This window comes from Rhinolophus sinicus, chromosome 2 (assembly GCF_057876585.1).
Source record: "Rhinolophus sinicus isolate RSI-liver-muscle chromosome 2, RSI-T2T, whole genome shotgun sequence".
Taxonomy (NCBI): domain Eukaryota; kingdom Metazoa; phylum Chordata; class Mammalia; order Chiroptera; family Rhinolophidae; genus Rhinolophus; species Rhinolophus sinicus.
In genome coordinates, this window is record NC_142502.1 from 184,138,855 (window position 1) to 184,164,673 (window position 25,819).

Consider the following 25,819-nt stretch of genomic DNA (forward strand, 5'->3'; position numbering starts at 1 on the left):
GTAAAAATTGTAGACAAATGATGACAAATTAAAGTGAATGCAAGATAAATCCATTAGAAAATGTGAGTGATGTGATATTTTTTACATCTTGCATTTTACGTGTGTGAGGCCAGGCGAGGGTCAGAAATAAAGGGTGAGAACCTGGTGACACAGTTGCTGCTGGGGGGGGGGGCTTCAGTGACCAGGACACAGAGGAGACTCACCAGCGTAGGGAGACGTTCACTCTATACCCTTCTGAGCCCTTTGTATTTAAGAGCTTTTAAATATATTTCCCATTCAAAAAATTCATGTCCAAAATATCAGGAAAAAAAGGAGGAAGGAGGAAACAGCTGAGTTTACTTGGATCAGCCCTTCCCAGGTGTTTTCTCGATGAGGCACATTCGGCCAGATCCCCTGTGCTTCTTCCATCCTTGGGTACCCAGTGAGATGATGAGAGCTAACGTGAACCCCGATGAGCCCAAGGCCTTCCCTCCAAAGCTGTGCAGGACGCTACAGAGATTCTCCTCCCGTGAGCACCTGCTTCACCATTGACAAGCCCTGTCTCCAAGTCCTCCCCTCTGCCCAGGCTGGAAGGCAGGTGGAGGGGAGGCTGTGCACTCACTGTGTGTAGCGCCTGGCCAGGTATACTCTGCAGAGCTCCCAGGGATCACCTATGGGAGGGAGCTGGTCTGACGCTGACTTGGGAGATTCCCCCTCACCATCTCGGGGAAGTTCAGCAAATTCTCTGCGGTTGAGTTCAGGCACCCCACAGGTCTTCAACCTCCAGGCCCCGGACCCCTCCCCGTCTGCAGAGTGGCCCCTGCCTTCTAAAGAGCTGGGGGAAAACAGGCTGTGGGCAGTCAGAGTGTTCAGTGCGTTTACTCGGAAATTCTTTGAAAATCACTGTAGAGACCACTGGAGAGTTTACCATTCCCTTATTTAATTAGGTGGCCTTTTACTACTTGGACACTGGAAGGCCAATCTCACGAAGATCCACTGTGCTGACTTCCGTTTTTCCTGGGAATAACAGCCCCAGGGAGGGCTTATTCCCTCCTCTGCCGGCCATCCTGCACAAGGTCAAGTCCAGAAAGCAGGGTGGATGGGCCTCCACAACTCATCTGATCGCTTCTCCAAGCCCTGCCCTGCCCCGACTCAGGCTTCTATCTAACTAAACTGCTAGCAGTCCTCCGAATGGACTCTATTCTCACCCTGCTAAGCCTTTGCACATGCTGTTCCTCTGTCTGGAATGTCCCCGCTTTCCCCAACCCTCTTACCATCTCCCAACTCCTGCTAATCCTCCAAAATTCAGATGAAGGACCAACTCCTCCAGGAAGCCTTCCCCAAACTCTCTACCTGTGTTAGGAACTTCTCCGGTGCTCCTACGCACCACTGCTTGCCCTCCCCACCCTGCTAGCACTTTCTACATCACGTGCCAAGTGTCTGCTTGCCTATGAAGCTCCATTAACCTGGGAGCTCTTGTACCTTTTATTTCCATATTTCCAGAACTGGGGCTCAATGATCTTAATTAACTGACTAAATCACTAACTAGTGACACTTCTTGACTGATATAGTGACAGGACAGGTGAACTTGGCTACCACTCAGAAGCTCTCTGGCCAGAGAGCGGCAGAGCCAAGAGTTCATTCGTCTCCCTGAGGGCTGACCACAGCTCTTATCACTAGACCGAGCTGCCACCCCAGCAGCACCCCGAGCCTTGGTTCTCCAACCGCAAGATGGGAAGAACATTACTGATTTCACAGGGTCCCTGCTTTTCCAACAGTAAAGTACCGACAGACGTGAAAGATTCTTCCCGCTGATAAGTTCTGAGTTACACACATGATGCAAGCATGCCTGAGTTGGGGACATGTATTTTAGTTTTCAAACAACTAATGTAGAAAAATGAACTTTTAGATCCGAATTCACTCGGAAAGTTGAGCCTGTCCAAAGGGTGGCTGAGGAGCTGTGAGCCTGGCTGGTGGAGCCAACCCTGCAGGTATGGAAGGGCAGGCCCGGCCACTGTCTGCTAGCGACCGTGGGCACAGGGGACCCCCGCAGCACACAGCCGCAGACTCTGGGCAGCGGGCACTGCCTGGTATGGGCTGGCAGGCTCACCGTCCGTGGTGCAGCATCCTTCAGGCGGAGGGAGCATCTGGTAGGGGTTTGGGGGACAGTTCGGATCCAGCCCCCCTTCCCCCTCTTCTTCTTCTTCCTCATGGTCCACTCGGCTGCCGCCTAGAAGGGGGAAAAAGGAGTGAGGCAGAAGGCAGAGGTAGGTAAGTACTCAGCAAGTCTCAGCTACTGAGTAATTGATCAGTCCTTACAGACACCATAAGTCAGGCATTGTCACCTATCTTTACTAGAGGGAAAAGCAAAGGCTCACTCAGGTCGCTGACTTTCCCAAGGTCACAGACTCAGGCTCTGAGCCTGGCCTCGTGACTTCAAATTCAAGGTCACTTCTCTTCCCATCCAACACAGTGGCACATTTCTGCACACGCACTAGGGTTCACTCTGTATATAATTGGCTGATGAGGACTGAGCATGAAGCCTATACATAGTGAGCACTCTGAAAATATTTGTGTGGGGGGGCAGGTACCATGGTGTAACAGATAGACCATTTCACAGGTAAGGAAACTGAGGCTCAGAGAGACCCACGATTGGCCCACTGCCCTTTAATGAACTGCTCAGTAGCACAGCTGGCATGTGCCCCGCCATGTTATGCCCAAGCTGATATTCTCACCGCCAAGCACACTGCTCAGCTCCGAGTACAAGATACAGTGTGAACCGCCTTTACTAAACACAAGACGCGGTGACACAGCACATCACCCTTTACTCCTGAGGGAAGAATGGAGGCATCATTACTAGAAACACAAACCCACCCAAATCTGTCACACCCACACACAAAAAGCCATTCCAGAACAGGACCAGGCATGTTACGACTTTAGGAAACTAGTTTTTAAGTGAAGTAGTATTTCAGGAGTAATGTCAAATGAGGAACTGGCCAGGAGAGCCAGGAATTGGCCATGGAAACCCCACTGCTCCCTGCGTCTGAGCTGTCACGGCAGCTTCTTGTCACTGCCCTCCTGGAGAGCAATACCCCGCCCTTACTCATATCTGTCATCCAGGTGTCCAGCAAAATGCCTCCAACAGAGGGAGCGCTCAGGGAACACAGGCACACCTGATCTGAGCTCACGCAGTCACACCTTGTGTACCCAGCCTCACTAGAGAAAGGGCGCAGCTCACATAAATGAATTTTCAAAGCTGTTGGAAGTATAGTCCTAACTTCTTTTAACGGACATTTTGGGTAAAAAAATAAAAAATCTTTCTTAGCTTGTCTTTAAATGCCATTTAATAAATAGCATGCAGAATTCTTCCTGGAATAGCATCACTGTGAACACCTTTAAATACACTAGGCCAGGAGACAGCTGTTTCTTTGTCTCTCTGTCTCCTCTTTCAGTGTTGGCTTCTTTGTTGCCATCTCTCCTGCTCTCATCTTACTTGGCTCCCACATCTTCCATCCATCTAGTGGGTTAAGTGATTTTAGGTTCATGATGCAATCGTGTGCAGTGGAAAGAGCTGGGACTGGGAATCAGGGGACTTAAGTTTCAGGAATTGGGTCTGCCACAGTCTGTGTGGTTGCAGGAAAGTTACTTAACCTCTCTGTGCATCAGATCCTGCATCTGTAAAATGAGGTGGTTATATAAGGTCACTTTGAGTTGTGACAGACTATGTGGGGAAATATGGCCTCAGAGTGGCACAGAATACTCCAGGCATGATTCAACTTGTATAGGGGACTGAAGACAACCTCACAGTGGCCACCATTTTAAAGGTACCTGATGGACAAGAGGCAGAGGAAGAAACTGGACGTTTCAAGCCAGCTCAGGCCTGTGACCTTGCAAAGGAACAAAGCAAGAATTCCTGGTGTCTCTGTCCCTCTGGGCCGAGAGGACACAGAGGTGGCAAGAAGACTGTAAAAAGATTACCCAGGAAGAACACAAGGGGGGCGGGAGATAATGACACAGCCTCCGTTAGGAGCTTCCTTCCTGCCATTAAATGCAGGCATGGAGGGTTTAGGCTGAAGGTGCAGAGTCATGCCCTGACCCCAGGCGCCAGCAGTGCAGCACCGGTGCCCATGGTCACGCAAACTGTCCTTTAGCCACCTATGGAGTGGGCGGCTCGAAGGCTCTGCGGCGAAATGCAGACTCTGAGCCAGTACTGCAGCGGCGCGGAGGGATGGCAAACGGAGCTCTGAGGGCACACCCAGGAATGTCTGCACATTATTCTGCTAAGCTGAAGAGAACAGGAATTCAGACTCCCAGAAAGAATGAAAGAGGAGGGTCTTAAATCAAAGAAAGAGCTCAAAATCCAGTCGCTAAGAAAGCAGGATTAAAGGTCAAAGGTCTCCATCAGACATTCCAGGGCCTTTGATGGGATCACTCAGCCAGCAACAATCCTGGAGCCCGCCTGACGGGGAGCAGATGAAACCAGACTGTTTACCAAGGTCTCAGGGCAGGAGGGGCGCTTTCAAATGGCCACAGACACAGCCGACTGGCCTGGGAGCCAGCACCTTGCAGGTCCATCACAGCACTTCATTCCAAGGAGTAGGAGGCGGTCCCTGGTTCGTTTTTACAGGACACTTTGTGTTCTTCCATGAGAAGAAACTGTATGACATCCCGAGTGGGTGGGATTATAGGAATCTACCTGCATCTTGTTTCCTGCATAAATACCGCAAAATGCTGGGGTGGCATATTTTTGTTTGGTTGGTCTTTCTTTTGTAAAACTAAATATCAAATGAAAGGTTTTTCCCCTAGAAGGAGGCGGTAAGACCCCCTGAGTCGGAGAACAAAGTAATCAGGCCCCTGCTGAATCACCCTCCCTGATAGAGAAAATGTTAACTGACCCAGGGGGTGGTTAGTACACCAGCATCTTGGTCATAAAAATCATCTCTAACGTTATTGTCTAAGGAAGGACGGCGATAAGATAAGAGACCCTGACAGGGAGACAGGCAGACAAAACAAGACGGGGCCTGTACAAGCCGTCTGCCTCAGGGTTTATGAGGCAGGAACCAGGGGCTGGGGCAGACTGCTCAGTTTATGGTGACATTTAGCAAACTGAAAATAGTCCCCCCTGCCCGCCAACCTCCACCCGCTAGAAAAACCAAATCTCAAAGGATGTCTCTATTCTGTTTGCTGGACAAATGGGAAAATCATAGAGGGCAGCTCTGGTTTTCATACCAATAGGAGGGCAGCACAAGGTGGCCAACCAGGAGGCAGGGAGCCTTCCGCACTTAACACCGGAGGCACCAGGAGTGGAGGCCTGAAAACGGTCCCTGGAAAGTGTCACTTGCCCAGCACCCTATCGGCAGATGAGAGCATCCCGAGAAATCAGAAGGTTCGGGATGCAGCCTCCCAATTAGAGGCCAGAAAAGGTTGCCTATGGAGAACTTAGACATAAGGAAAAGCAGAGCAGGACCCTCCTGGGGAGAGACCCACCTCTCTCCCCAGGTGAGCATCTTTCAAAACGTCAAGCACACCAATCTTCCATCTTCCCAAATCATGGGATTCAGTTACTTTAGTTGGTGGAACTGAGGCCCCTTTTAGATTTCAAGGCGCCATCCAAATGTACTAAATTAGATATTATTGTTATTCTCATTCATTTATCATTAGCCACAAAGCCTTTCAAGACGGTGAGAACTTAGGGATGATTATTTACTTCGTGTTTCACAAGTCTTTCCGCTAGTCAAAAACAGTCTATAAAATATTCTCCAGTTATTTCTCTTCTCCCCACAATGTGTCAGTACTGTTTCCTCTGCCGGAAAATGCTAGCACTGTAGATGTGAATCCAAGAGAACTCTCAGTCTTCCTAATTCGTGCTTTTGTCCACAATCTAGTTTCTGTCAGGCCCAGATCCAGACCCTGCTGCTGTCTGCAAGGTTAAGCTGGTAAGGATATTTTAAAGAGTGACAGCGGAATGCCTCCCTGCTAGAATAAGGAACGCTCAGATGTCACACAAGCACATCCTGCCTCATTTTTCCTGATGTGCAGCCCTCCCTGGCCCACTGTGCCCACCCCCAACCCCCACACACTCACATTCACACACACACACACACACACACACCACAACTACCCCCATATAGGCATACTGCACGCTTTCTTATTTAATGAAAGTTTGTTGTAAACCACAGCCCTCCTTCACTTCAATAGCCAAGTGAAGTCTGTAGGCAACTTCAAGTGAAAGACACAAACTGACAAAAGGAACTCTCATTGCAGGAACTGTCTCATACTCTGGATTGCTGGGGGGTAACTTTTGACATGAAATCATCCAGCTATAAAAATTACAAACTAAAGATTGAAAAATACAATCATTGCATTCCCTGGATAATTAAGTAAACCCGAAAGTGGTCCCCAGGCCTGAAGATAATGTGTTTCTTTATTCCTGGCATATGTGAAATTCAGAAGGGTTTGTTCTTGGTTTTTAGAAGTTCCTATTCTAGCAGGGAGGCATTCCGGTATCACTTTTTAAAAAGGCTCTTGTACCTGCTATCCCAAGAGAAACTATCGAGACTACTTTGCAAAGATACGGTCACGGATCAGAGGACAAAGAGGGAAAAAAATAGCTGAGGGTCAAAAGCATGTTCAAATTCTTACTTATCCAAGTGAAAACAAACCTTTTAATAAGATTGAGTAACAACCAATTCAGAACCATCTAACACGACCCTCTTCCTTTCTCCTTTTCGTCCAATGAATAATTTTATTCCTTGCAACTTTATGGCCGAAACTTATTTTAATTTTAGCCGAGTAAGAATTTACATGCAACTTTCCTTTTCTAGCAATTCTTCTCTGGTGGACTCAACATTTTCTACATAGAGCAGAAGCGGACAGAGTTTCACGTTCTGCTGCCGATATTAACTGCACACACGAAAAGAAATACACCAACGCGTCTCCTACCTTCTAAAGCAGAGAGGTGCCGCTCAGCTTCCAGGTACAGCTGGGAGAAAATGGGCCTGGGCACCAGGCTGTTGGACCGCAGGGAGGCCTCGATGGAGTTGTGCAAGACCTCTTCAAAGCGCGTCGTCTTCAGCTGTCCAGCGTAAGAGTTCCCCATCTTCAGAAGAGACTATGGAGTCTCCTGTTTAAAATGGCATTTCCGTTTTGGTTAAGAAGACTGACCTGGCACATGAGACCCAAAGGTAGTAGGCAAACCCTCTGCAAGAAGGGAAGGGCTGGGTATCCCCCAGCTCAGCAAACGTGGGGGGGGGGGGGGGCGGGAAACAGCCACTGCCGGGCAATTACAGGAAGTTATATAAGGAACAGCTCTCTCTAATTTACCACTCGGACAGCAGTGTCTGACACCTCTTAGAATATTTTACTGGAAATTGGTTCCTAGTCAGCCCCACGTTTCACAGACCCTCAGTTTTTCCCTGAGATGTGATTCTGTCCCTGAAAGACCCCAGACCAATGAGGCTTCACTTTTCCTTGACTTGCAGAAGAATAGCTCTGAGCCACTTTCTATATGTGACAGCAGCTGACAATTCCGTGATCCATGACAACCAGTCCCCAGATTTTAGGATTACGGAACTCAGCCTCCTCCCCTTTCCTTCTCAGGAGATAGGCTAGCAGATTTCCCATCATTGTCTTTGCCGTGAAAAGGCCGATTATTAACATTCTTCCTTTAAAATGTTTCTGGTTTATTATGTTTTCATTACACAAGTAACACAGATTTATATCCGGGAATCTGGAAACTACAAAAGACAGCGGAAAAGCGAGGAAAATCACGGATATTTCCATTCCCCGATAACCACTGTGATTTTTTTTTTTGTAGCAGCTTAATTAAGATATAATTCACATACCATTCACCCACTGAAAGTGTACAATCAAAGGTTTATAGTATAGTCACAGTGTTGTGCAGCTATCACGCGATCAATTGTAGGATATGGCATCACCCCAAAAAGACACCTGATACCCTTTACCTGTCACTCCCCTAATCCCCCAGGCCTAGGCAACTACTAATTTACTTTCTATCTCTGTAGATTCGCCTACTCTGGGGATTTCATATTAACAGAATCAGACAGTATGTGGTCTTCTCTGCCTGGCTTCATACAATTACCACAGTGCATTCAAGGTTGACCCAGACCGTATTACGTGTCAGTACTTCCTTCCCACTGTGATATTTGGATTATTCTTTCCAGATTTAATTTCCTTCAGAGTTTGAGGATAGAAGGGAGGTGAGAGATTGTAGTCACATGGTTATAATCATTCGATAATACAATTTTTGATTCTGTTCTTTTTACTTGACCTATGTATTTCACCTAATCCGCTTATAACTGCTTTTCAAAAAATTTTAATGGCTTCATCATATTATATTGAGTGAAGGGACAGCTCTTTGCTCAGCCTTTTCTCTTGGATCATGCACATGGTTAAATCTCTACATTTAGGCCTTTCCAAGAACATCCACTTAAATTTATATTCCTTCCTAATGTTTTCTATTTATTTTCAATTTCATTAAATTTAGCTATTTGTTTCTATTTCCCTCTTTTCCTTTTGGTTTAATTTCTTGTACTTTTTCCAAACTTCTCAATATAATTACGTACTTTATCATTTTTACTTTCCACCTTATGTCTTTAATAATGAAGACATTTACAGCTATACATTTTCCTCTGGGCACCTCTTTTGCTATAGGTTTATGGTCTCCCTTCTGATTCTCTCTTCAATCTGATAATAATCCAGTGTATACATTTAATTTTTCTGAATAGTCTAGACTCGGGGAGGACGGGGGTCAGCCTTATATTATTTCTTTCTGATTAGTACTGGATTATAACCATGACTGTGGCCTTAGAAACTCTTTTTAAATTTGTCAAGGGTTTCTTTCTGATAGACGCCTGATGGATTTTTACAAATATACAATCGATATGAGAAAAGAGATGTATAAACTTTCTTTAAGGGATGAAATGAGATAGGTTAGCCATTTCTCCTATATCCTTGTATATTTCTTATCTACTATACTGTTGATTTTCAAAGTAGCATTTGACGTAAAAATAATACAAGATGTGAGCTCCAATGTGACCACAGGACAGTAGCTTCCTGCTTCATTATGGTGACGCACACTCAGCCACACTAGTTGTCAGACTGGCTTCACAAGCCAGGGACAGTCTTAGACTTCTACTCAAGACATAGGTAAGAAATTGTTCCCCTTGTGCTTGTTCTGTTGGTGGCAGAGCAATTTCAAGACGGGACTGCTGGTGCCCTTAGGGAGCTCTTGTTCCTTCAGAAGGTAAAATGTGCTGGTGTCCTCTCTTGATTTTCTGCCTCTATTGTAAGGAAGCCTTTCCTCTTCCAGCGAAAAGTAAATGGAAACCATTAGACACTTCCTGCTTACGGCAGTAATTCCTGACCACAGGGCCCGTTGGTCGGTGCTGCTGACAGCCTGCGGAACAGAGCTGTTGGGAGGATTGCTTCAGGAATTAGCCCCAACAAAAAGCAAGCGCTCCTGAAAGAGAGAGGTCAGCTGCTGGAGCCACCTAATACCCCAACTCAGAAAAGGCTCCAGGGCCCTCTCACCCGCCTTTTCTCTTGACCTGCTGCATACCTCAATACATGAATGAGGGGTTACTGGCCCCCACATCTGGGGACACTTGCATTATATTCGATTCAGGGTGGTCTATTTAACGCCGCCACCGATTAAGAAGATCAGAAATGTCTTCTATTTCTATAGAGCTTTGTCTGAAGAACTTAACTCCCCCAGAAAGAAGCTCTGAGTTCACCCATTTTACATGGAGCCCCTGCAGAATCATGCTAGATGGCGGATTGGGGCATCCTCACCCTACCTTCCCAAAATCCTGTTCAGCTCACCTGACAGCTGATTGGCACCCTGAGCCCAGAGGACTCCAGCCATTAAAGCAGATTAGTGCCTAATGTGGATGGAGCCATAAAGAGGAAATATATATATATAGCTTTCATTGGCCAGCCACTGTGCAAGGCACTGAGCACGCTCCCTCACTTGGCATGCATGGCAGCCAGGTGAGGACATTAAGAAGCCCATTATAAAGATGACAAACTCCAGTCTTGGAGACGATAAGTAACTGGAAGGGACTCTTGTTTAAAGGAAAGAAACAGAATTGGGGGTGGGTGTGGAAGGAGAAGGGAGCGGGGAGGGAAGGGGAGAAACATGAAAGAGACAAAGGCACAGAGACGTTTTCACACTCAAAACATGGAAATTTTATTTGACAACCCTAAGCAAACATCCAAGCTTTAATGTCTAGAAGCAAAAAGTGGTAGAGAAAATGGAGCCCACTCCCTTTCAAATGATCTACAATCGTGTAAGTAAATACTGTGAATTAGGACGGGGAGGGAGCACTCAGAACCCTGTGAACCGGTTCTGGCCCTTCTGGTTGGTCCCCATTGGACCCCAATGGACCACAATCAAAGTGGGTGGGAACTTCCTCCATACACACGGCAGTCTCTACCTTACGGACAAGACACCTGCCAGGTGAAGAGGGTCAGGGACCCGAGGGCTGAGCAGGCTGAGGTGGAGGCACTCGGGAGCTCTCCGGAGTGTTAGAATCACCCACCTGCGAGATGGGGAACCACAGGGCCAGAGAGACGAGAGAGACTTTCTCAGGGTCAGAAACGGAAGCCTGAGGCCCCCAAATGCCCGAGGAATGCAAGACTGTCTGTCATCCCCACGTGGCTCTGACACTTACTCCCTAAGCACTGTCTCTGTTTGGACCCCCGCTGCACTTACCCCATCTGGGAATTGCACCCCGACACGTCAGGAAGACAAGGGAACAGACTCCATTATCAGATGTGCTAAACTATGTTGAAAGGAGTTTTGCAGGTTCTATCAGACTATGGGGATGAGTTATTGATAGAGTCAAAAATTTAGTAAACAACAAAGCAACCATTAGCTGCAGGAAAAATAAGATGAGTACAGGAACTGAAAATTTCCTTAGAGCACACTGCAGGTGTCGGCTGCGTGCTGACTGAACCAGAGTTTGTGACACAACTATTTTGGAAGGATAGGGATAGGGAAGGGGTGTGTGTATGTGAGTGTGTGTTTGTGTATGTGAGGTAGGAAGAAAGAGGTATAAGAAAGCTAAACTCTCATATTCCACAGTGAGAGTGAAAAAAATGCTCTAGAAACAAATAAGAAACTGTAGCACTAGCTATTACTTGTAAATAAAGGAATAAATTCCAGAAAGCAAAAGAAAAAAACTGATAAGTTAAAAGACGGTTGCCTGTAGGGAGCAGGAATTGGGGTAGAAACAGGCGAGAAGGAAACATTTGTTTTTCATTTTGAAGCTTACAGTATAATAATACAATAATAACTTTTTAGACTATGTGTATATTCACACTCATTAAAAACTGAAGGTTGCATGTTAAAAATAAATGAAATGCAGGCATGAAAATGAACGATGGACAAACGAAATCTCAGGGGCATAGCAACTGAAGGTCATGGTGAGCTACAGACAAAGCAAAAGCAGGCCACCCTGCTGAAAATTGCTACAGCATTATGTAATTTAATCCTAGCCACAATTCTGTCTGGTCATTATTTCTATCCCTATTTTATAGATGAAGAAACTAAGGTTCAGAGAGGTTGGGAGACCTGTCTAATGACACACAGCTAGTGCCTGGTCTGGAACTGAAAGTCCATGTCCAAAAAATCTCTTCCATGAAAAGCAGTAGTAAGAAGTTTAAACTAGCAGCATATAAAATCTCAGACATCCTCAGCTGAAGGGTCACCATGACCTTCTCGTGCCTCTTCTAGTAGTGACAAGACATTGCCCAATTTCACAGAAAGTTATGGCATTCCTCTAAACTTTTAAAGGACCGTGTCAGGAAGTCAGCCTCATGAAATTAAGCACACACAGCCGACACCAGACTTCCTCCTGGGCTAAGCATTCCTGTCGTTACTCTAGGAACCTATAAAATCCTGCAATTATTCATAGGACAAGGTTCTGCCTATACTCACAGAAGCACACAACAGACCTATTTTACTTCCTATATAGCCAAAGTGAGCACGAAAAAGAAAACATCAAAATGTCAGTTTATATCTATTTTACTTAATCATTTTAATTATTTTTAGTGTATGTTTTATAATGTAAATAATACATAATGTACCCTGTCATCCATGTATGCAATTTTTAAATCAATAAATATATATATATATATATATATACTATGTTTCCCCAAAAATAAGACCTAGCCAACAATCAGCTCTAATGCATCTTTTGAAGCAAAAATTAATATAAGACCCAGTCTCATTTTGCTATAAGACGAGATCTAATATAATATAATATAATACTGGGTCTTATATTAATTTTTGCTCCAAAAGACACATTAGAGCTGATTGTCCAGCTAGGTCTTATTTTAAGGGAAACAGGGTATATATGTGTGTGTGTGTGTGTGCGCGTGCGCGTGTGTATGTGTATAGATATATATAGATATATATAGATATATCTATCTAATCTATCTATCTATATCTATCTATCTATCTATCTATCTATCTATCTATATATATATATATATATATATATATAGAGAGAGAGAGAGAGAGAGAGAGAGAGAGAAAGAGAGAGAGAGAGAGAGAGAAGACCAAAGTTTGAATGAAAGAATAAGAAAACCAATATTTGCTTAGAATCTACTATGTGCCAACAGCTCTGTGACACAAGTATTATCTTCATTTTGCAGATAAGGAGACTGAGTCTGGAATTTCAAAGCATTTATTGTTTTCACATCTGTACTATTTCCTTTAGCAACATTAACCCCAAAACATCTTAAGTAAGAATTAAAATAACAGCTAACATTTATTAGGGCCACTGTGTGCACTTTTCTTGGTTTACATTTGTAATTTTATTTCATCTTCATCACAGCCCTTACACACATGTAGTATGGTTCTCATTTTACACATTAAGAAACTGAGAGATTAAGTGACTTGCCTAAGGTCACACATTTGAGACAATTTTCGCATGTCCAATAATGGCCCTAAGCAGGAGGATCTTTGCTTTCAATGAAGCTGTTGACTTCAGAAAAGGGAGCATTTTTTTAAAGTTGTTGTTTTGTTTTGTTTTGTTTTTTAAATGATGTTCATTTGTCCAGCCAGTCTAAAACTTTTGGTTAAAAAACAGGTTGGCTTATGGGAGGTCTGACATGACAAGAAAATAAAGCCTCAGTAAATGAAAAGCACCATTTAAAAAAAAAAGAAAAAGAAACAGGTTTCTAGCTAGACGAAGAAAACCAAGAGCATTCTAAGAATGTTGCCTGCAGACCGGTCTGCAAGAGAGGGAGGAGAGCAAGCCGGCAAAATAAACAATCAGGGGATGCGGCTGTGGCCTGGACAGTGTCGATCTGTCAGCCTGACTGGCCCTTCCCTCGAGATTAAAGTAGGAGACTGCAGACCCCAGCCCATTCAAAGAAAAATATTTCACCTCCAGCCTCTCCTTCAAGTGACTTCCTCCCCGCCTCGCCTCCCCACTTTTTCCTTTCTTTTTTTAAGAATAGACTATCAAAAGGTTTGTCCAAGAGGCAGAAAATCCATTTATCTTAAAAGGCTCACAGACACTTACTGGGGTACCTGCAGAGCTGTGTGTCCAGCTCAAATCTGAGCCCACAATTATTTTCCGGTTCCTTCTATCAGTCAAGTAAGGAGGCACCTCTGTCTAAACCCAGAGCCCCCATCTGTCAACAACAGTTACTGAGTTCCTGGAATGGGCCAGAACTCACTTCCTAAAATAACACCAGCTCTGTGTACCCCTGGATGCTGCACACTCGTCATCTTGCTCATAAAAATAAAGCCATCACCTCCCTCTGCTGCTCGCGCCTCAGATCCAGCATCACCTTCCCCAGAGCCCACAGAGATCTCATTTAATTCATAGACCATCACTGACGTCCCATTTCCTCCATAACTTGCCTGCTAGATGGTAAAAAGCCTGTACTAGGAGGTAATAAGCAAAGCTCAATGTATGGTCATGCTTCTTACAAGCTGTGTGGCCTTGGGCAAGTTACCTAACCTCTCTGTACCTCCATTGCCCCAATTGTAAAAGGAGGACAATCAGAACCACCTTCCAGAGTTGTGCTGAGGGCTAATGAACTCACAAGTGGAGGGCGGCTGGCATGTAGCAGATATTAATAAATTTTAGTTTCCTCTCTAAAATTGGAATTCACTACTCATAATTCTAATTTCTAAAGCTAACCAGAGATCTTGACTTAATTTGATTCATTGCACTCCGGTGGAAATAATTAAACATGCGGCTTTCTGTCAGAGTACACCAGAAAGCGCATTAGCTAATGCCCCCGCCCCAGGCCCCAGGTATCACCTGAACTCACCTATTGTTTTCTGTTCCAAGCAAGGTCAGAGGAGAGCCCTTCCTACAGCATCAAAGTACAAGCCGGGTTCTTTCCTCGTGATCACAGAGCTGCTCCACGGCTCTGTTTGTACCTGTCCTCCGTCTGCTTACCCTTAAGCCGAAATTCATTGCTCCCTCTTCTTCACCACGCCCCCGCTCCCTCCCACCCCACACTTTGCTGGCACCTCCCTGAGCTCTGGGTTGTTCCCCCTAAGGCCACCGAGAGTGCCTGTGTCTCCCTCCTCCTGGCCATGTGAGCTGCTGGGTGCAGCCACCAACCCCATCACCTCTCCTTTCCCCACAACGGTTTCTTACAGAGAGCGATTCTGGCCAGGGAATGGCCGCGACTCCACTAATGACCCCCCAACTGCCAGAGAGCCTTCTCAATGCCACCTGAGGCCACAGTTTGGAAGAGAAGATGCAGCTGGGTCTCAGGGCCAAGTTCAGACAGCTGGGTCTGTCCTAAGTCACAAATCGTGTTAACTTCTGACCTGCTCTGTGCCTCCTCTGCGTGAAACAGGAAACTTGTCCTCTCCCAGAGTCATGGCTTTGCTTCAAACAAAGTTTCAAAATCTAATTTGGGTACAAGGCAGAAATATTTCATTGCCACTTGGAGCTAAGGGTGAAAGTGAAATAGACAGTGTCCCTGACCTGAAGAAACTCACAGATAGGCAGAAATGCAGGTAAACGCCGCAGCGTCCCATATAGTGTGATCGTTGTCTGAGCAGCCAAGGAGATAGCTTCAGAGGAAATAGAGACAGGAGTGGAGAGTTCTATCTCAGGTCAATCTCAGAGGGCCTCCAGGAAATGCTGAACCTGGAAGGATGAGCACAGGTTTGCTAGCTGAAAAGAAGGTGGACAATGCACCCAGGCTTGACCCAGGGGTGACACCCATTGTGAGACTGGAGAACACAGGTCCTTCCAGATGCTGAAGCATAAGGTGGCTATGGGACAGCAGGGTTAGGAGAGTGGCGAGGGGTCCATTCAGACTCAGCCCTGCTAACGTGTTTAGAACTAGCCCTGTGGAGCCAGGAGAGGACTTGGCAGCAGACCGGATGAGAGCGTAGGGGACAGATTACCTGCCGTGGCTTCCTAAAGAAGGCCTACAGGAGAACACTGCAATATATTGTGACCAAGGAGGGCACACAGACTGGCTGTGTGTGGAGGACAAAGGAGAGGCGAGACAGGCTTTAGAAAGAGGAGAAAGTCGGTGTCGTCATCACCATGCAGAATGAACGCAAACCTGAGGAGCTCAGTGAACCAAGTGCTCGGTCCCCTCCAGCCATCCCCTTGCTGGCTGAGCCCTCCTATGCGCAAAGCCTCGTTCAGTCTGGTACCCACTTGTCTTTGTCCTCTGTCTCCTCTCACCCTCTCCTGGAGAAGTGACCATGGCAGAAAAGAAAGAGGGCAAGGGTCAAAGGCTGGAGTTAGAGTCCACGAGAGAGAAAACCTTTCCACGGCGGCCTGCGAGGCCTCTCTTTCCCTCCCTTTTGCCATCTGCCTCCCTTCTGAATCACATCCAAAACACACCTGCGGTCCCCAGACCCTCCAGCCTGAATGGAGGCTCCCTCTCTTTCTAGGAGTCAGCCTTCCCCTAGAATCCCTGTTCACCTTTCACAGGGCCTCTCGGGAAGGTAACCGGCCCGGGCCCAGCTGGCCACAGCGACGGCCCCACACAGCCTTACCAGAAGGCCCCCCAAACTCCAGCTCGGATCTGAGCTGCCACAAACCCGTTTCTTTCTCCTCCAATGTCCCTACAGCAAAACTGAAGAATCCTTCTGCCAAAACACAATATGGTGACTTACTTCCGATGAGTCCAGTTTCAGAAAACAAAAGCAAAGCCCTCTCAAGACTGCGTTTTCAACCTCATTCCATAATTTCCAACAGCACGGAGGGGCCCTCCCTGATGCAGAGCGAGAATGGTGGTGCTCTAGTCCCGTAGGCAGGTCAGCCCTGAATATATGATATGGCCATAAACGCATTCAGACTGCAGAATGGTCTCCTATAAACCCTTTGACAGCCCTCCTGGCAGGAAACGGCATTCTAATGTAGATTCCTCCCGGTTTCCCCACAGGACCTCATAAACTCCACAGGTGTTGCTGAAGGAGGGAAAGCCAGGCTGAGCGCTGGACTTCTGTCTAATGCATTTGTCTCTCCAACTGAGACTGTCCTGCCTGCGCTGCCGCCCAGACATCTGTGCAGAGATCGTGAGAGAGTGCTTCCTCTGAGAGCGTGCGTAGGCTCTCCAAGGGGAACACAGGGACCACAAAGTAATGTCGCCGTCACTCCCACCCCGCTGCAGTGAGAACTGAATGGGAGAGAAGCACCTTCAGAATAAAGCTAGCAGGGAAGATTTTCAGGGAAGAAAAACAATGACTGCAAAACTCCTCTCCAGAACCACCCAGACAGGATCCGAAATCTGTTATCCATCTCCTTAGCATATCACTAATAATTACACTGCTGCTGCACTTATTTGTGTCCACCTTGTGAGAAACTCATTACTTACACCCCCTTCAGATACCATTTCCAACAACAAAAATAAGGGAAATAATTCATTAAGTGGATTTACTCTGCACCTTACTTACTAAGAGCAAAAGCTTTGCCATGCGTTATTCTGCTTAGCACAGGACAACACTGTCCTTATCATAAGCAAAAAGCCACGACAAACCTGTCCAACCCCCAAAGCGAGGGCCCCACTCCCAAAGTCAAATGCACCGTACCTGGTCATTTCACGCAGCCCATACGCCAGCCAGCCAAGAGCAGTGGCTACACTTGCAGAGGCTGTGTCTTTCATCACGTGGGGGCCCTGATGGCCCTGAGAAGGGTGCCGAGTGCTTGGTTGGCCTGCCACCCTGGCTCCCAGGCCCCTTGCCCGGGGAAGCAAAGGCAGCCCAGCCAGCCAGTGGAAAGGCTTCAAAGCCAGTATCTGCTGCTAGGGCTACAACAACAACAAGGAGGAAAAAAAAAAAGAAAATCAACAGCAGACCTTCCAAGTTGAGCTCCATGTGCCTCAGGCTCCTGCTGGGTCAGATGACAAATGCCACAGTTTTCCGTCTTCTTAGCACTGAAGTGTTTTGCTGGGTCAGAATGCTCTCCAGGCAGGTACATACCAATCTGTCAGTCTAACCACCAGCAGTTAAATTGAGTCTTTTTAAACAACATGAAAGTTCTGTACTTGGAATGGAACCACGTCCTCTCGCGCAGAGAACAAAGGGTCAGTGAAGAGCATGGCTTTGCCACAGGAAACGGGCAGCGTGATTGGCTGCCACTAGAGGACCACAGGTGTGGCAATGGCCCAGGGGAGCACATGCCCCTAAAATAACCACGGCTGTGAATGCCAAAGAAAACGCCCCTGATGGTCACAGAGGCACGTTCTTACACTTCTTTCATTTAAATCATGTCCACCACTATGGAAACCAAGAAAACACCAGCAGTCCTCCACAGCTTCCTACACACTCCTGCTGCAATGAACTCTTCTAAATGCAGGAAACCTGCTCAAATCCTAGTTAAAAAAGGAAAGAAAATCACAGGAGCCCACTCCATTGGTGGTGAACACCTTTAGCTTTGATTTTTATCTTCTGGCCAGGGTCTTTTGTCTGCCTGCAAAGATGACTTGGATAGGACCCAGAGAGGTTTCCATGTCATCTACCCTTCGTGACAAAGGCCAAAGAGCTGCACCACTCATGTTGGTGCCGCAGTCAGCAAAGAGAGTTCTCGGCTGGTTCAGGTCCAGTCCCCAATTCACCAAGCGCTAAAGGGTGGAAGGGAGTGCCCCACATCGCATACCTAATCTTTACGGGGCTGAGCTGCGTCTGCCTAGAAAAAGAGGATGGGGACCCCACGGCCCCCACACCTTCACAGCAAGGGCAGGGGCAGCGCCCCCTGGTGGCTCTGCTTCAGCGAGACTCTGGGAGGCAAACAAACCCCTGGGCCCCTGGCTTCACTCACTGGGGAGGCAAATGAGGTGTGAGGACGGCCGGTGGGGGCTGGAGAGGAGGTGACTGCGCTTGGAGTACCTAGGGCTTTCTGCCACTCAGAGCACTGTCCGGGAATGGCAGGGAACTGACACTACAGAAAGGGTATAGTCTCCAGTATCCGCGTGCACAAAGTTATGCGCATGAAAAGCTTTTACAGGAGCGGATATACTTAGCACACAACATTCACCAAGAAAAAGATTTTCAATTGTTATAGAAATACATGGAGAAAAATGCACATATATGGCTATCTGTAATATATGATATTTTATTATAGAGGTATAGAGAGAGAGCAGGAGAGAGAGTTTGTTAAGAGGATGGATTCTGGGTCCAGGCTTGGGATTGAATCCTGACTTACTGGATGTTAGACCTTGAGCCACTTAATCTTGATGTGCCTCTGTTTCCCCAATCTGAAGAAAGTGATAAAAGTACTTGTTTTTCAGGGTTGCTGTGTGGATTTTATGAGCTAATATACGCAGGGTACTCAGACCAGCGAATGGTACATATACAGTATTTACTACATAGGCCACGGTAACAACGTGTTTCCCCAAAAATAAGACCTAGCTAGACCATCAGCTCTAATGCATCTATTGGAGCAAAGATTAATATAAGACTTGGTCTTATATTATAGCAAAATAAGACTAGGTCTTATGTTAATCTTTGCTCCAAAAGACGCATTAGAGCTGATGGTCCGGTTAGGTCTTATTTTCAGGGAAACATGGCAGTAACAATTATCATTAGTAAGCTTTCAACCTGTAAATAAATAAAATACATAAAAGAGATTGAAAAAAATGTCGATGGTGGTTGCCTGTAAGTCAAGGAACTCAAGATTTTGTTTATGTTTCTTTAAACGCTTCTATAATTTGCTAACTTTTAAAATCGATATAAATTGTCTTCATCATGAGGAGAAAATTAGGAAAGAAGGATTTGCCTTCATTAGGTCTGTATTACAATACCTTTGAGCCGACTGCTCTCCCATTACTGTCAAAATAGGCATTTGATTTGAAAATAACATTGAGGTGCCTAAAGAGAAGCGAGCTCACCCCAGTGTCAGCTCTGATGGGTGTTTCTGACGTGGGGCTTTCTTCTGAATTTAGATCTGCAATTCTACGCTAGACACCAATACAGCTCCTTGCCATAAAGTTCTTGCTTCTATTCCATACCAAATGCTAGTCTCCAGCCAACTCCCTTCCACATTAAACATGACAAGCAGAGACAGTCACCATATCAGCAACGAACACTGCATTTGAGACTGTGATATATTGGCTTTATTTTATTTTGTGACCACAAAGGCTAGAAATGCTGACCTGCAAAGCAGAAAAGTCTCTACCCATCCAACAGTGTCCTGGAGACCATGATAACCACCATTAGCAAAGAAATAAGCCTTGGCTTTTATAAAACATTTCCCTGAGAGCTTTTTGGATCACTTTCAGTCTGCTTTCCGTGTAAAGCCGAGAGGGGCTGATGCTGCCACGGCTGCCAGATGCTAACGGCTCAAGGTGTCTGCTCATCTCAGGTCTTAGCACACCTCCGGTGCCTCGTGCAAGCTGCGTGTTCCCTCTGCCTGGACTCCTATTCATCCTTCAAAACCTAGTTCGAGCATCTCTGCTATTGTGTGGTGAACCTGACCTCCCTCACCAGACCTGAGAATTTTGTCTTTGCTTAGGTTTAACAAACTTCCAGAAGCCAGACTAGAGAGAGGACGTCTGGCTGATGCAGGTAAAGTACCTCAAGGAAGCAGATGGGCCCAACAGCTCATTACTCCTGGTAACCCCAAATTTTCATGTCCTGCTTTGCTTTCTCCATGCCTGGTGAGCCGGAATCTCTTTCTGGGATGGGGCCAATTGTTGGGTTTCGGTAGCATATGTGAAATCTGTATATCGTCTGGGTTTTTTTCCCTCCATCAGATAAAGAATAAAATTCAAGCATCAATAATGCAATCTCCATTCCTGGGTTTGTTTACAGGGAAGCTGTGGAGTTGGTGCCTGGGTTCGTATCCTGGCCCTGCAGCTGCCTGTAACTGTGGGACGCAGGGGGAGGGGGGGTCGCTCTCTGAAATCGTTTCCTCTACCACAAAGGGAGATAACAAGGCTTACTTCAAAGGGGTTTTGTGAGGATTAAATAAGATCGCGTAGTAAAGTATTTAGCACAGCAGCTAGCAGTGAGTGTTTTCCATTCACTCATTTTTCCTTTTTTTTTTTAAAAGACTAATCAGGCTGATCTCTTTGCTGGTCACAAATCTGTTCCCTCATTCATGTCTTGTGTTATTTGCCTACATGGAAATCCCTTCCCCTCCCCATTGCTATTCACATTTGGAGCTTAAAAATGGAAAGAAAAAAGAAAAAGAAGAAACAAAAGAATAACTGGGAGGTACAAAGCCTCTTAACTTTTGGGACCAACTCTTTCGGCTCATATTGGCCAGCTTCCCTCCTGTTGCCTTCCCCTTCCAGTAGCTTGGAGTTGTCATTCACCCACTCACTCAACATTTGCTGATGCCCACTGTCCACTGGGTATTGAGTGACTTAACTTCTCAGAGCCTCAACTTTCTCAGCATAATGTGGATAATAATACTGACATCACAAGGTTGTTGGAAGGCTCACATGACACCAGGACCATAAAGCACCTTTTACACAGCCAGCACATAGTAGGTAGTTTTTATCGGTATCATGATGATGAACAAAGAATAAGCCACAGCCCATCTCTCAGGGAACTTAACCCTGAGAACATGACGATTCCCTTCTCACAGCACTAGTGAGGGTGAACAGATCCTACACTAAGACCCACCGACCCCTCTCCTCCCACCGACCAAACCTGCTGGAGCCGGTGCCCCCTCGGCTACAGCACAATGAGTCTGGGAACACATGACTGAAAAGGCAGCGAGCTTGCTCAAGTATGATTCATTGCTGTCTGCTGCAGTAATTAGAAGTATTTTGCTTGTTTCTAGGTCAGAATGACCCAGTTACTGCACTTTTTTTTTTTCACTGTTAAAGTTTGTGGTGAACCTTAAAACAAAAACAAAAGGCTTAGGAAAAGATAATGACTTTGTGGCTTTTGCTCAGAATAAGGACTCTATCAGCTCTGCCCTTCGGAAGCAAGGCCCGATCTTGGAAGCCACTAATGCTCAGTCTTTTATTTCAGGTCTTTTTATTTTATGAGGCACAAGTGTAATTTTCACGCCTACCCCCAAGACTGAGCTTCTAGAAACCTAGATAAGAACCATGAGAGTGTTTATCGATGAAGTGCTCCCAGAGGCAGGTTAATTTTCAAGAAGTAAGAAAAAAGAGAATTAATGACCTCAAATAACTGATCTTTGCTAAACTCTCCAGGAATAAATGAACATTTCCCACTTTATTCTTGACTCACTAGCAAGGATAGTTTCTACATATTTAATATGACATGCAATAACAAAAAGCACGAAATAATGATGGAAAGCAAAGAAAGGATACATAAGGATAGAAAGTTACATCACTCACATCCTCAGCACCAAATAGAATTGTAATTTTTTTAAATGCATAGGAAAAAAGACTGGAAGGAAATACATTAAAATATTGGCAGTGGCTGTTTGGGGAAATGGGATTATGGACAAATATTTTTCGTTCTAATTTTCTGTGTTGTCTATATTTTTCACAAACAGTCACGTGCATTTTGTATAAATAACTTTTTAGGGGAAAATGATCATCGTGACATACCAGCGACTTGAGTCCATTTTGAGGCAGCACGATATGAAACAGATGAAAGAAGGACCTGAGCGCCCGAGTCACAGATCTGACTCTGCCACGTCCCCAGCAGTAGGCAGGTCACTTAACCCAGCTGTCAGGGCTACATAGTCTCTTTAGCAGCCGACACACAGCTCCACCCCAACAGCTACTTGTGCACGTCAGGTAACAATACTCCCAGGGTAACCTGGGAACCCTCCTGGAGCCTGAATGGGAGCAAATGGCCCCAGAGCTGTCCTCCCGTTCAGGGCCTGAGTTACTGTGGGGAAGTTGGGAGGCGGCACCAGGGGTACCTGCCCCATCAGCACCAGCCCGCCATCTGTGGACTCCTCCTTGGAACTGGACTGACTGCAGGACCCAACAGAGATCCGGGCTGACATGGATGAACGTGTACACAGCTCCTCTGACCCAAGAGAGACCTGGAGGACCTCTCCTCCACAAATGCTAAGTTTCCTCATCCTTTAGACGACTTTCCCATAGGGTCCAACCCTCACTTGGACCCCTTTCCTTTTTCAAGTTGTGCTTATTATATTGAGCAGATACAAGGAATATTCGTACAATACTCATGTTATACAAAACCATGCGTCCACCTCCAGTTTATACAAAACCAGACAACAAAAAACCATGCGTCCACCTCCAGTTTAAGAACAAGAGTATCACATTATGCCTGATGTCCCTTGTGTGCACCTCATTTATCCCCAAATCCCCAGTAACTTGGATCCTGAATTATGTTTATCATTCCCTTCATTTTCTTTATAATTTCAACAAAATTCTCAATTTAAATTTACTTAATTTTAACCTAAAATTTAACATAGATTTACTTAAGTTTATTTTATTTTATTTTTCCTATTTGGCAAAGATCAACTTCAGTGTGCATACGAATCCCCAGGGCTCTCGTTAAAATGCAGATTCTGACTCAGTAGGTCTGGCTGACAGCCTGAAAATTGGCATTTCTGGCAAACTAATTTAACTTAATTTTAATTTGTTTCAACACAAGCAACATATTGCTCAGTTTTACATTTTTAATTCTGTCTGAACAGATTCACACTGTATAATTTTTCTATGACTTCCGTTTTAGCTCAATACAATGTCCCTGAGATTCGGCCATGACCTTGCCTATGTCTGTGAGTCATTTTCACCACTGTATAGCACTCGATTGAATAAATACACCACCATTTATTTTTCCACCTTATAGTTGATGGCTATTTGAGTTACTTCTAGTTTTCATTTGCTTGTGTGTCATTACACATAACAGTAGTATAAATGTCCTCGTATATGTCTCCTGTTACACACACAGGTCTCAAGGCTGCCACACAACTGCAGGGGGCACCATTCACATTGAAGGCTATGTAAACAGCGCCTTCTGTAGCGAAAGAGTTGGACCAATTTAGGTTCCCATGGCCAGTGACTAAGGGTCTGGTTGTTCCACATCCTTACCCTCCCCTGACATCCTCAGACTTAAATTTTTGCTAATCTAGTGGTTGTGAATGGTGTCTCATTGTGGTTTTAATATACATTTCCCTCCTAACTAGTGAAGTTGAGCATCTTTTCATATCTTATCTGTTTCTCTTGATCCTTTCTAAACTCCTAAGTTTCCCTTCTGTTTATCTTAGCAAACCAAAAAGAAACTTCCGTGAATATTAATATCTCACTTTTATTTTATAGTTTTAGTCACTGCCCTACAATATAGTTCGGTTTCTCTTTTTACTGTTTTATAGGTTTTTGGTTTATTGGTATGTTTTTTTTCCCCTGATGGGGCTGAGTGGAACCCCCCACCTTCACAGGTTTAATACAGATTTGGCAATTACATTATTTTCAAAATTTTTAGAGTTTCTTACCATTATTTTCAAATAAGGAAGATCCTCTGTCATTGTAGGAAACAAACATACAAACTAGGAGAAAATAAAAATAGTCTTCTGATTATTTTTGTAAAGATGTTATCTATACTGCAATACAATTCTGTACTTCTAATGACCAAAGTCACATTTTAATAATGTTAAGAATTGCCTGAGCCTGTTGAAAACACTTGCCAAGGGCTAATTCCTTGTCCAATCTAATTACTAAATGACTTCCAGTCTAACCAAGCTATCTGGGCATTCTATTAGGACAAATAGGTGTAGCTAGCAGAGAAAAAAAGTGAAATTTGACAAACGTATATCATTTCATAATAATATGGGTACTAAGGATTTCTCCCAAGATATACAGACTTGGACCACATAATGCGTACAGACAGAGCATAGCTTGGCAAAGGGCTTTATAAAATATTCTACAACCATAGGTTTTAAAGCTGAAACGGGACACAAAATTATCATCCGGTCCAACCCTCTGCCTTATATTAAGAAATTGTTATATCCTTTAAAGACAAGGAATAGCACAATTAATCCAAGTAAATAATTCTGCTACTTTCAACGAGGGGTTTGCACTTTATAAATTTTTGCCTTTTGTGAATTCAGTTGAAAGAGATTTCTGCCGCCAATTAACTTGGATGTAAATGTGAATTTGGAGTAGAAGTAAAGTGACAGAAAGATCTCCATCCTTCAAAAGTCATCATTCTTCTGGTCCAACAGAAGAGTGACCGCTGGGTTTTTGTGATCTGTCCCTCAGACACGGCAGCCAGCATGTGAATTCGGGCCTTTCCCATGAGGGCAGCCAGGAATGGGACTGTGCCAGCCAATGTCTGGTGCACCGTCCCCCGAGCAAGGTTCATACTTGACAGAATTTGATTTTACAACCTGAGAAAGGCCGATTCTGAGATCTTGTGTATTTACTCTATTCAACAGCTGTTTGAGTGACACTGCAGAAAAGAGATAAGCCTTCAAAAAAGTTAAAGGAAAGAGAAATGAAGGGATTTAGGGTTGTCCATAGGTCTGACATTTTGGGAATCCGTATCAGCAGAACAATCAAAACGGCAGACTTTGTTCAACTCTGGGTAGAAGCAGGGTTAGGTGACACACCCTCCCGGGTCAGCCTGCCTTTGTCCTCCACAACACTTATCACATCAACAATTCCTGCTTCAATGTCTGTCTTCCCACAAGACCGTGAACTCCATGAGGGCAAAGACCACATCTGTTTTGTGGATTACAGGCTCTTCAGAGCCCAGCCCAGGCCTGTCTGTCTCCCTGTCTGCTTCCTAATTGAATGAGTGAGTGCAGTCCTGCTATTTAGAGCGCTGACCCACAGACATGGCAATCCAGGCGACATGCCATTCTTCCAGTCCACCAGGTGCCCAAGTTTACTCTTGGATCAAGTTTCACCACAAGACATTTTCAATCCCACCAGCTTCACCGCTCGTGGAGTCAGCATCCCAGAGTTGCACTGTAAAATTACAACCTTGGCTTTTTTCCAATACCATCATGGAAAACAGCCATATGGAACAGGTTTGACGTTTGCTAATAAATTAATCCACTGTGTCAAAGATCATTTATATGAGGTCCCACAGTAGAAATTATTTTGATAATTTAATGTGGGTGGCGGTGAGGGGGCGGGGAGTTCTAGCTCCCAAAGAACTGGCATGCTTCTCCCTTTCTGATAATATGCCTACTAGCATTTATTACTTCCCTGTTTCGTTCTGACCACCAGATTAACAGTGATAAATGCATATAAAAAATAAGCAATTGTTAATTTCAGGGCAAACAAAAAGCTATACGGGAAAAAGGAAAACTACCATGTTTCCCTGAAAATAAGACCTAGCTGGACAATCAGCTCTAATGGGTCTTTTGGAGCAAAAATTAATACAAGACCTGGTATTGTATTTTATATTACATTACATTACATTACATTACATTATATAAGACCAGGTCTTATATTAATTTTT

The 25,819-nt window shown here is 45.1% G+C and overlaps 1 protein-coding gene across 8 annotated transcripts in view; it reads right to left on the bottom strand.

Moving 5' to 3' along the window:
• The window catches only part of GREB1 (growth regulating estrogen receptor binding 1), a 128,157-nt gene that overhangs the window by 60,223 nt on the left and 42,115 nt on the right, over positions 1–25,819 (bottom strand). For 6 of the 8 annotated variants that reach the window (XM_088796294.1, XM_074331695.2, XM_019750957.3 and 3 more), the window contains exons 1-3: positions 17,036–17,259; positions 6,922–7,102; positions 2,090–2,209 (exon numbers count right to left, since the gene is read on the bottom strand). In XM_088796294.1, the coding sequence (XP_088652420.1) occupies positions 2,090–2,209; positions 6,922–7,078 (277 nt within the window). In that variant the 5' untranslated portion in view covers positions 7,079–7,102; positions 17,036–17,259. Of the gene's footprint in view, positions 1–2,089; positions 2,210–6,921; positions 7,103–17,035; positions 17,261–25,819 lie in introns of those variants that run through there. The other 2 variants (XM_074331694.2, XM_088796291.1) reach the window with 2 other exon arrangements.